At 43.4% G+C, this 12,842-nt stretch overlaps 1 protein-coding gene across 2 annotated transcripts in view; it reads left to right on the forward strand.

Moving 5' to 3' along the window:
* Positions 1-12,842, forward strand: part of CFAP251 (cilia and flagella associated protein 251) — a 2,280,288-nt gene that overhangs the window by 489,541 nt on the left and 1,777,905 nt on the right. For both annotated transcript variants that reach the window (XM_044068613.1, XM_044068614.1), the window contains exons 4-5: positions 7,018-7,127; positions 7,221-7,329. In XM_044068613.1, coding sequence (XP_043924548.1) covers positions 7,018-7,127; positions 7,221-7,329 — 219 coding nt within the window. The remainder of the gene's footprint in view (positions 1-7,017; positions 7,128-7,220; positions 7,330-12,842) is intronic.

Raw genomic sequence — 12,842 nt, forward strand, 5'->3', positions numbered from 1 at the left:
TATTAGAGCCTCAAGTTGATAGTTTTACAATTTGCTCCAGTGCATTGGTATTAGCAAAGTCTAGGAAATGCTGGCTATATCCATTTCCCAGAAGTACGAGTGTGCTTACCAATGCTTGGGTAAATGAAGTCCCCTAGCAAAAAGGTATTTGGTTTGATATTTAATGGCTTAATGGTATTAAGGTAATTTCCATGATTTGTGAAGGACGTTGATGGCAATCTCTAGCAAGCAGTAAAGAAATTGTTGGATTTGTTAAAAGGGATTTGGGTTTTCTGGACCACCAAGTTGAAGTCCTGGGTAATTTGATGTGATGGTGTTTCTGACAAAATACAGATATCCAACCAAAGTTATGCAAGGGCCTGAAGGCATGATAGGTGCTAAACCCTGGTATAGAGGTAGTGCTGCCATTTCACTGAAATTGTGTCTCCATAACTACACAAATATGAATATTTTGAGTTGCAGGATGGCCTTCAGTTCTGTCATCTTTCTATTTAGACTCCTAGAATTGAGTAATGCCACTGTGATTTTGTCCAAATTTGAGTTTGAGTTTATGTTAGAATGTCCAGTAGGGTGATTCTAAATAAAAAAAAAAGACACTGTGGGGGGAGCAAAGGCTTTTGCCAGTATGCAGAAGCCCTGGTATGAGAGGTGTCAGCCTTCTCTGGCAAACAAGAAATCTATTTTACCATTTCATCCCAGGCTAACGCATACAGGATCCCCTTAGAATGACACAAACTACTTAACAAATTACCTTGTTTTGGTATCTAGACATCATTCTTGGTGAAGGCATGATACCGCTCAAGACCAGTGTCTTTCCTGCAGTTAACATTTGTAACTCGTCCTTCTGTAACACATATGACAAGCAGGCGGGGGTAATTTAGATGCTGTAATACATAGAAACACATCAGGATGGACCGCAGCATCGTAAAGTACAAACAAACCAGTTAACAGACAGACAGACCTTACAAACATACATGCTTACATATCAACGGCTTACTAGAAAATGTCAGTCTAGCTTGCACATGCTCAGTATTTATACACTTGTGCAACCCCTTGGATAGCTTCTTAAAGATACATACACACGTATTGATCTACAACATGCATAAGAAGTACCATCATATCTCTGTATGTCCCTTTGGGTGGAATACCTCAGGTCATTCACCTCCACATAAGCTGCCAGTAAATCATACATACTTGGTTTAAGGGACCTTGAGGCTGATGATCATGTATACTAACATCAGACAAGCAGCTTACAGTCACCCTGTTCTGGTCCATTCTAGTGAGTATGAAGTCTCCATGTCTAAATATAGAGTCATTATGGCTAAAATATTTCCCTGTGTAGAAGCAGACAACGTGGGCCTTAGGCCTCCTTTCCTGATAACTCTTGGGTGAGCTATGTGGATTTGCATTATGTGTGAATAGAGAGGGAATAGGTGCTGCCTTGTGTGCTTTTAGATTGCATTCTAGGAGGCTTTGTCAAACTTTCCTTTACACCTGAACTAACGTTTTGGACCTTGTGGTGTGTTGTGATTGATGTGGTGTTGTAGAAGTACGGGTCTCACCAGAGATGAGCTGATGTGAGAGTCTTTCTGCCATATTTTTTAAATATTTACACTCTCTCAGGTTTTTCTACCAGATGATAGAAGCACTGAACAGTTAGTAAGCATAAGGTAGTTGCTGCACTGCCTTAGAACAGCTAATGCAATAAAACTGTTTACAAATGGAATGACGGCAGACAGTTGAGCCATGTTGCTAAGAGATAAAGAACTAGGGTTCTAGTACTTAAGGGTTGGAGGGTACTGCTATAATAAACCCTGAAGGTTTATGGATGAAGTATTTATGGTGTTACTCTGAAATTAATTTAGATGAAGGCTGATCTAACAGTACTTTGTGAAAAGAGAGAATTAGGCTGTATTTAACAATGGTAATTTTACACAACCACTTGTTGAATTATAACTGCTATAACAGTAAAGGTCACTTCCGTCTAATACTATACAGATCACTTGATCACAATGTAGAACGATTGATAGGATCTGAACACTGTAGCTTGAATTTAAACCTCAGAATGGGCACTAATCAATATCACAGAATTGGTAACGGAAACGTACCACTTTTTTGGTACTTTTCCTTTATCGGGGCAACACTTTATACGCAGTTGCTGAACTCTGAATCCAGTGTCTTCTCATGTCTTTTTGGTCTTGCATAAAATTTAGAATTGACATCTCCTTATTTAAATATTATCCAGTAAAATATTTTATACACACCTGGTTAGATGAAGAGCAACAAGACACTGGATTCGGAGTTCAGCAACCGTGTTTAAAGTGTTGCTCCGATAACAGCAAAGTACAAAAAAAGGAATTTCTCCATAATTTAAACACTATGCAGCCCATTACAACTACGCTTTTACGTGTATTCTCCAAAAACACAATTTCCTTACTTACAGTTATCTGGCTTCTGGCAGCTGTGATTGGAATCATGAAACAGCTGGTAGCTGTGAAGCGTTTTTTTTTTTTTTTTTTGTTTGTTTTTTTTTTAAAGTGGCAGCTACTGTGTTAAAAGGGTTTCCTTGACAATGGAAATAACCATTGTTAGGAAGTACAAATAATGTACGGGAGTTAAAGTAGTGATCATGTACCTGATATAACATATATTATCAGTGTCTTACCAAGGTTCTGCTTTCCCAGGTTTCAGTTGCATTTTTTTTTTTTTTATTTGATTTGTCTGGCTGCTATGTAAGAGGGAAACAATTTAAACGCAGTCACTGAGCTCCGAATCCAGTGTCTTGTCATGTCTTTTGGGTCTTAATCTAACCAGGTATGAGTAAAATTTAGAAGCGACATCTCCTTTTTTAAATATTATCCAATAAAATATTTTACACATACCTGGTTAGATTTAAGACCCAAAAGGACATGACAAGACACTGGATTTGGAGCTCAGCAACTGCATTTAAAGTGTTGCCCCGATAATGGAAAAATACCAAATTATCACCAGTCCTAAGGACAGAACTGCTAACTTTATATAGCTGATTTTTAGAGTCACAGATGTTTGCATAATTCAGGATACTTGCAGACACCACAGAACTGTCAATGGGCACTGACCACAACAGTTATAGCCTGTAAAAGCAGAGTAGCCTCTAAGCAGTAATACTAAACAAGACAGTAGTGCACCATCTACAGCAATTTGTAGGTACTGATCCCTAAATGATGCAACTAAAAGCAATACACTAGGCACTAGACATAATAATTATAGCCTTTAAAAGCAACATAGTTGTTAAGCAGTAATACTGAACAGGAGAAGTAGTGTACCCACCAAAAATGTAGTCAGATAAAAGAGAATGCAGTGTATTCTTGGTTTGTTTGTTTTTACTTTGCTGACTAGTTTAGTTCAAGTATGCCAATTGCCCCTTTCCAGGGGAGAACAGAAGTGGCATTCATAGTGACTAGGGGAAATTTGGTCGGAGCACTGAGAAACTTCCCTTACTCTTTTCAGTAAGAGGCATGGGATCTTTTAAATCCATCTGGACTGCTGCCGCCTCAGGCAGCTGGGACCTCAGTTTAACGTCTTATCTGAAGGGCAGCTGTAGGCTAGTAAGATTACTCAGTGCTTGGTTAGAGGAACAGTAACAGTAGGAGAGAGTTACAATGCACTACATATTGCAAAAAGTCCAAGAAGAATTGAGCAAGGTTTCTTGTCAAGAAAGATGAGTAGGGGTAATTAATGGCTACTACCTTGTTACTGGTCTCTATGCATATGCACACAGAAATCATTGTCCATTTGCTCTGTCTCTTGGCAAGAGCAAAGCAGTAGTACTGATCCCAAGCTAGTTCCTGCAAATCAAGTCACAGGTTCTTTGGTGATCGGCAGTCTCACCCCAGATGTCGCAGGGATGTGTAGGCTTAACATAGCTTTCCTATGTAAATACCCTGGACAGCATGTGCAGTAGCTTAACACAACAAAGAGAGCTAAGCTGCAAACTTGTCTCAAATTAAAACTGAAGAGGTTTCACCAGAAGAGCAACCCAACCAATAAAATTGCCAGAAGGATGGAAAAAATATTTACAGTGGGTATAAAAAGTGTACACATCCCTGTTAAAATGCCAGGTTTTTGTGATATATAAAAAATGAGACCACAATAAATAATTTCAAAACTTTTCCCACCTTTAATGTCACCTATAACCTGTACAATTCAATTGAAAAACAAACAAATCTGTTAGGGAGAAAAATATATAAAAAAAAAAACGTACAATAAGCTGGTTGCATAAGTGTGCACACCCTTAAACTAATACTTTGTTGAAGCACCTTTTGATTTAATTATAGCATTCAGTCTTCTTGGGTAGGAGTCTATCAGCATGGCACATCTTGACTTGGCAATATTTGCCCACTCTTCCTTGCCAAAGTGCTCCAAATCTATCAGATTGCGAGGGCATCTCTTGTACACAGCCCACTTCAGGTCACCCCACAGATTTTCTATTGGATTTAGGTTTGGGCCATTCCAAAACTTTAATTTTCATCTGATGAAGCCATTCTTTTGTTGATTTGGATGTATGCTTGGGCTCATTGCCGTGTTAATAGGTGAACTTCCTCTTCATCTTTCTAGTACACACCTGAAGGTTTTGGGCCAAAAGTGACTGGTATTTGGAACTGTTCATAATTCCCTTCACCTTGACTAAAGCCCCAGTTCCAGCTGAAGAAAAGGAACCCCAAAGCATGATGCTGCCACCACCATGCTTCACTTTGGGGATGGTGTTCTTTTGGTAATGCGAAGTGTTGTTTTTGCACCAAACGTACCTTTTGGAATTGTTGCCAAAATGTTCAGCCCTGGTCTCATCAGACCATAACACATTTTCCCACTTGCTTTTGGGAGACTTGATGTATTGTTTTGCAAATTTTAGCTGGGCCTGGATGTTTTTCTGTGTAAGAAAAGGCTTCCGTCTTGAACCCTACCCCATAGTCCAGACATATGAGAATACGGGAGATTGTTGTCACATGTAGTAACACAACCAGTACTTGCCAGAAATTCCTGCAGCTCCTTCAATGTTGCTGTAGGTCTCTTGGCACCCTCCCTGACCAGTTTTTGTCTTGTCTTTTTATCAATTTTGGAGGGACATCCAGTTCTTTGTAGTATCACTGTTGTCCCATATTTTCTCCACTTTTTGATGATTGTCTTCACTATGTTCCATGGTATATTTAATGCTGTGGAAATTTTTTTGTACCCTTCTGACTGATACCTTTCAACAATGAGATCCCTTAGATGCTTTGTAAGCTGTCTGCGAACCACGGCTTTTATTGTAGCGGGCAACTGAGTAAATGTCAGGAAAATCCTACTAGGACAGCTGAACTCTATTTGGAGTTAATCGGATTCTCTTTAATTGATGGCAGGTGTGTACCCAAGAAGACTGAATGCTGTAATTAAATCAAAAGGTGCAACAAAGTATTAGTTTAAGGGTGTGCACACTTATGCAACCAGCTTATTGTACGTTTTTTCTTTTTTTATATTTTTCCCTTAACAGATTTGGTTGTTTTTCAATTGAATTGTACAGGTTATATACACATGAAAGGTGGGAAAAGTTTAGAAATGATTTATTGTGATCTCATTTTTTATATCACAAAAACATGGCATTTTAACAGGGGTGTGTACACTTTTTTATCCACTGTACATCTGCTGGCTATACACAGGCAACTTGTATATTTTAGTAAGAGAATTAATGGACTCAGGAAAACTGATAATGCTTTGTTTAATTCAAGAAAGGGGGAAAAGGGTTACCATTCAGTAAACATAGTCTGCTTAAATAATTAATCCACTGCATTTCCATTTAATGTCAAATATGATAAACCACTAAAAGACACAGTACAATCACAGGCACACTCCATTAATGCAGCAGCTGCAGCATATGTTAGAAGGTTCCGCTTGTACTGCACCTTCACAAAACAGAGTGGATGCAGAGTCCTGGGATAGGATAGAGTTTTGCACAGCTGTGCTAGAGTGGCTCTTGTAACTGTCTACCTTCCATGAGTTTGCCAAAATGACCTTCCCTGAAAAAGATAGTATTGATGTGTATTAGGTGCTTACCATAACAATTCCTTTCCTTCATTTCCCTAAGAATAATATATAGCTTCGTTATAGCTATATTATTATTTTACTGTAGAAATACATTGATTTGTTACAATAATAATATGCTGCAGTGGATAGAGTAACTTACAACAGTCACAATTCCCTTTGGGAAGGGCCTCAAAGAACAGAATAAGGCTCGTAATAATGCCACCTTTACATAAGCTGCTGCAGCAATCAAGGAACTGTGGAATGCTGGGAGTGATGCTAGCTAAAGCCTTCACATGAATATGAGCACAGCTCATGAAAACACTGACTGGAATAAAACAATAGATAAGGTAGGTAAACCTAAATGTTCTGATTTATGACCTTTCACTGAAGCCATACTGTTATAGCAGAGTACCTTGCACACAGCTGTGCTTTCTTTTTTCACAAAGCTGTATGACCTTGGAGTTAGAACATTTAAGTAGTCAAAAGTGTTGGGGGAAGTGGTGGTTCAGGGATTTGGTTGTAATGTAATGTAAACACATTTCTGTAGTGATCTTTATCTTTGGTGTTGAGATTGGGGTCAGTGTGTATGCATATGCATCTTCATGTATATTCTTGCATACACACAAAGTATGCAGAGTTGCGGCGGAATATTTTACAGTTAGGGAGGCTGTTTGGGTTAATTATTAGAGGTAGTCTCAGTTGATTAAACTTTATATCCATGTGTTATATTTACCCGTACAAAATATTAGGGTAAAATATGCATTTTAAGACATAGTTCCCCAAATGTTTCTACCCCCCCCCCCCTCCATGCTCTTACAGGCATCTCGGTATCTTTCCCCTTATAAATTGACTACATTTCTAGTTCTTAATATCATCAATAATGGAAATGCCCCCATAAAATGTTAGTTGTGTGACAGTTTTTTTTTTTTTTTAACAGGGTCACAACTTTGTGTCTATTTGTGTTTTTTTCTCCCCAAGGGTCACTGTAGTCCTATTTCATCAGTTTGTGTAAGTGAAGATAGGAGATGGGTTGTAACAGCCGACAAAGGTCTGGAGAGTCTTATCATCATCTGGGATTCCTACTCAGGGTAAATGCTTTTTTTTTTTTCCCTTTAATTTATTTTTATTTTTTAAGCTATGAAATACCATCATAACAACATAATTGTTTTTACTTTGTTTAGCATTCCTGTGCAGACCCTTTTTGATAGCCATCCTGAAGGTGGAGTTGCTGCCATAGCTATGACTGGGGACAGTAAATATTTGGCAACAGTTGGAGCGGGAACTCCACAGGTAAATATAACATGCTGTTCTTCTTCTTTTTTTTAACACTGTCCTCCACTGTTGTTAGCCGAAACATGATGACAACAAAATGATGCTCACCTCCACTGTTGATAGCTGAAACATGGCGCTAGCAAAATGGTGCTTAGGATATGTATCCACTTCAAAATAAGCGTATTTTGTGTTTATATATTAATGCTCTTCTTGCTGCCAATATACCAAAACAGTTGTTCCCATAAGTCTACAGTCTGTTCTTAAAAATATTTGAACAACTATTTGTTTTAGTGTAATTTGGTAGTCTAGTCAATTTATCAGCTACTCTTTCAGAGAACCAATTAGTGCACTTCTCATTCCTATAGAATCTTCTACATAGTTGTCTGGTGATTCTCTGCTACTTTTTGATAACCCCAAGCATGCCCAGAGGTAAATGTTAAGTTGTCAATCTCGCCTTCATTCTTGCTGGATGGGTTCGGAGCCGATCCTCGGCTCCGACTCGGCACTTTCTTAGCTTGAGAACTCCTTTTACCAGCTCGAGGCAACCCTATATCCCATGATGCAAGGCAGGACTACCTCAGATCTCGTTTGCCGCTTAGCGAAAGAGGTCTCCTTTGCCAGCTGAGGTAAGTGATTTTCTGGTAAAATCAGAAAAAGCTTAGTTAGGAATTTATTTTCCCCTTTTAGTCTTAGTATAGTCTGTAGTATATTACAGCCTACCCTATTCCCTTCCTTTCAAACTTTATAACTTTATAACCCTTTTTTATAACCTTTAGTATAAAGTTTTTAGTTAGGCCTAAAACCCTATTGGTTAATCCCTTCCTGTGTGTTGTGTGTAGGGGATTAATTTTGTGTGTTTGTTGGGGTTTGTGTGTGTTTCTTCCTCCTAGGATATGTCTAGGGAAGGCAAGGTCTCAGGCTTTAAGAAGTGTGACCAGTGCTGTCAGAAAATGTCTCTGACAGACGGTCACACTTCTTGTGTGTACTGCCTGGGGCCTTTGCACCTGCAGGACTCCTGTGCTTTGTGTCACGCTTTTAGCCAGAGAGTCCTGCAGGAAAGGAGGAATAAGCTTATCCTCCGAGGCTTACTTAAGCCAGAAGGTTCTCCCTCTAAAGCAGGGTCTGGGAAACCTTCTAAACCACCGAGCTCAGGCTTCAGTATCCAAGCCTCCTCCGGTGGCTTCGGCTCCGTCGGAGCCGAGATCGGCTCCGGCTGGAACCGATGCATCTACCGTTAAAGTAGTAGGGTCGGCGCCGGCTGGCTCCGATACCTTCTCTACTGTGGCCTTGTCGGCTCCGGCTGGAGCCGACACTTTATCCAGCATCGGAGCCGAGAAACCTTCGGCTCCATCTGGAGTTCAGGGGACTTCGGCTCCGATGGCTTCGACCCGAAAGAGATCTCGGTCCCCTTCGATACTGAGTATCCATTCGGCTCCTCTTTTGTCGGAGCGGAGCCATCGGAGCCGATCTTTGAGATCTTCCAGGCTGTCTGACCACGACTTAGAGAGGGTGGTAAGCAGGCTGTTGAAGTCTCAGGCACTGGCCCAAATGCTCCATAGCCCGTCTCAACAGACTTGCTATAGCCTTACCCTTGAACTTCCTCCTCCGACTCCACACCAGAGTTCGAGCCAGAGCTTCTCGGGACAGCGACTGTTTCGATGCGGAGCCGATACATCCTTCGGCTCTGTCGCCTCGGCTCCGATCTCCTCCTTGAGGCCTTCCTTGGAGGGATCCGGTCATCGGGTTTCCACTGTCGACTCCGAGGGGCTAGTGGCATCGGACCCTTGTCCGACCCCGCTCTCCCTCTCGGGGCTTCGGCTTTGGTAAGCTCGGCGCCGACATCGGCCTCGGAGCCTTCCCTCTCATTGGAGCCGGAATTCCTGTTTCTTCGAGCGGGATATTCCGGTCTCCGGGAGGGAGCCTTTGAGGTGATGAGGAGTGTCCTGGCCTCTGAGCCTGGTCAACGGTCTATCCCTCTAGCTCCTCCCTCATCAGTGCCTGCAGACGCCTCTTGCCAGCCTCTTGCTCTCAGGCCCAGGGATCCATCGCCCCAGGTTTCCCCACTGGGAATTTCCTCCTCTTCCGAGGTTTCTCCTGATCCTGCAGGGGAACCCCTCGAAGAGGACGTAAGAGGAAACACACAGACTCCCCTGAGTCTACTACATCTGATACCGACTTAGATGAGTCGGAGGGTTCCCACGGTCCCCTCTGAGGATGTCTCCTTTTCAGACATCCTTGAGCTCCTCAAACAGAGGGGGAATTGGCCTCCATTGACCCCTCCGAGGATGAGTCGGTATACCTGGAGGCTTTGGATCCCGACCCTCCACCTCCTGGGTGTCTCCGCCTTCGACCCACTTATGCAGGTAATGGCTCGGAAGGCGTGGCTCCAGATTCTGTGGAACCTGTCCCCAGAAGACCATCCAAATTCATTACGGCCCCTTCGGACAAACAGTTCCTTTCCAAGGGTGTCTCGGTGGATGCTATGGTGGTGGCGGCTGCCACTAAGAAGGAACTGGCGGATCCTTCAGTACCTGTCCATCCTCCTAATAAGGACTCTAGGACCATGGACAGGTATGGAAAGCGGATGTTTTCTTCAGCGACCTTTGCTATGCGTCGCTGAATTATCTTTGTCACTTCACCAGGCTTCAACGAGATGTTCTCAAAGAACTGGGTGAAGTAGTTCAGGATCCTTCTGCTGCTGGGGCTCAGGAAAAGATTACCTCGCAGCTTGCTATCCTAAATTCCATATCTAACTCCTCCATGCGGCTCATATCTTATGCGGCCGATGGAGCGAGCAGGGCCGCAGGCACAGGAGTTGCTCTTAGACGCCAAGCCTGGATGCGGCTTTGTAATTTTGCGGACCCCTTTAAGGCGTCCTTCACTAATACCCCCTTTGATGGTTCGGCTTTGTTCGGACCTCAGGTGAAGGATACCTTGACCAGGTGTGAGCAGGATGGTAAAACTCTTTCTGCCGTTGGAGTCCAGTTTTCCACTCCTTCTAGACCATATCCCAAGGGTCAGAAGGGGGGGAAGATGTGGTTCCGTAAAGCCCAAGGAGCTACACCGGACGCACGTGGTCAGTTTACCCCCAGAGGCAGAGGGGGTAACAATAATAGACGCCGCCCTAGAGGCAGGGGGGGTCCTCAGAACCAAGGCAACAGGGAGTCTCTTCCTGAGAAGCCTTTTCAACATCCCTGAGGTGTTGCCCGACTGTCCACCCTTGGAGGCAGTCGGGGGAAGGATTTCACTGTACCCAGTAGCCTGGCAATCCCTATCACAAGAGATGTGGGTACAGTCGATTATATCCGAGGGTTACAAAATCCCCTTCGAAAGGTTTCCTACCTCTACAATCCCTTCCAGACATCTCACCCGGTCAAAGGGATTTGGCAGAACAGGAGGTTTCAAAACTCCTAGAAAGAGCCGTCCAGACGGTGCCGCAGACCAGGTAGGATCCGGCGTCTACTGAGATTCCTTTTGGTCCCCAAAAGGACGGGAGATTGGAGACCAATATTAGACCTGAGCAATCTAAACAGATTTGTCAAGAAGGCAAGATTCCGGATGGTCACGCTTCAGTCCATTCTGCCCTTTCTGGGCAAGGACAGCTGGATGTGCTCTATAGACCTTCAGGATGCGTACTATCGCATAAAGATTCACAGGCGCTCCAGGAGGTTTCTCCGCTTTCGGCTAGGGACCAGTCATTACCAATTCAGAGCCCTGCCCTTTGGCCTCACTTCAGCCCCCAGAGTGTTTACCAAATGCATGGCAGTGGTCACAGCTCATCTGAGACGTCAAGGATTCCAGGTATTTCCTTATTTGGACGACTGGCTCCTCTCCGCCACCACCAAGTGTCAACTTCTTCAGACCAGAGACTACACTCTGCAGCTTTGCAGGAGTTTGGGAATTTCAGTAAATTTCGAAAAATCTTCTCTGCGGCCTTGCCAATCTATCACCTTTATAGGCAGAATTAAACACCGTAAAATGTCAGCCAGACTAACAGATCAAAGAATTCTGGACATCCAAAATTGTTCGGTTTCTTTTGCAAAGCAACAAGATCAAAGCCAGATTTATACTGAAGGTTCTAGGTCTTATGGCTGCGGCCATTGTTCTCCTTCCACTAGCTCGCTTCCACATGCGTCTTCTGCAGTGGATGCTTTTCACGCAGTGGTCGTACCACAGTCTCCCGATGAGGCACGAAATCTTAGTCACACAGTCGCAGGGCTCATCTGGAATGGTGGATATCTTCCCTCTTCTTCATCAGGGCCGACCCTTTATTCCCCCTCCTCCAGTTGCCACAGTCACTACGGATGCCTCTCTGATCGGGTGGGGGGGGGGCATTATCAGGGCAGGATGGTCCACGGGATGTGGCAACCCATAGAATACCATCTGCACATAAATGTCCTGGAGATGAGAGCAGTGCTTTTAACGTTGCAAGCCCTCGACGACTTTCTTCCCATGGGGACTATTGCAGTACAAACGGACAACATGTCCGTGGTCTGGTACATCAACAAACAGGGCGGAACCAGGTCCTATCCGTTATGTCGAGAAGCTCTCAGACTTTGGCAATGGGCGATCTCTTCTCAGCGGTTTCTGATAGCAACGCACATCCCCGGCAGGTCCAACCTATTGGCGGACAGGCTCAGCAGATCTATTCTGATGCCTCACGAGTGGTCTCTCAATCAATCTGTAGTGGATCAGATTTTTCTGAAGTGGGGCACTACTTGTTGCGATCTTTTTGCTACTCCTCAAAACAACAAGTGCCCAGATTATTTCACTCTCTTTCCCCTTCCAGGCCAACCCCTGAGAGACTCTCTAACCCAGGATTGGCCTCGGGGACTTCTATACGCTTTTCCTCCCTTTCCCTTGATTCCACAAGTCATTCAGAAAGCCACCGTTTTGAGAGCCAAATTGATCCTCATTGCTCCATATTGGCCTCGACAAATTTGGTTTCCATCTCTGCATCGTCACCTTCTGGTGCAGCCCTGGCATCTGGACCCAGTTCCGGATCTCTTGATCCACCAGTCGGGTCAGCAGCACCGGGCCATTCATTCTCTCAACCTCACTGCTTGGTTGCTCCACTTCCTTCCTTAGCCAGGCTACCGATGATTTCTGACTCAGTCAGAGACATTTTAGTGTCTTCTTTGAAGTCGTCCACTAGGACTGTTTATGCTAGCAAGTGGCGACGTTTTTCTATTTGGGCAAACTCCAGAAATATTGATCCCTTTACTGCTCCTGTACATTCTGTTTTAGATTTCCTGGCGGAGGTTTTTCATTCAGGATCCTCGTCATCTACAGTCAAAGTACAACTGGCTGCTATTTCCAAGTATCATGTTGGCTTGCATGACAATACCATTATGTCTCATAGATTATGCAAGGCCTTTTTGAGAGGAGTTTTTCTCCTAAAACCACCTATAAAGCATCCTCCTCCACAATGGGATCTAAACTTAATGTTGGCATCCTTGATACTACCTCCTTGAACCGTCTGCTTCATGCTCTTTGAAGTTATTGACCTGGAAAACTATATTTTTACTGGC

The sequence above is a fragment of the Protopterus annectens genome, chromosome 4.part0 (genome assembly GCF_019279795.1).
Source record: "Protopterus annectens isolate FY-2018-M chromosome 4.part0, PAN1.0, whole genome shotgun sequence".
Taxonomy (NCBI): Eukaryota; Metazoa; Chordata; order Ceratodontiformes; family Protopteridae; genus Protopterus; species Protopterus annectens.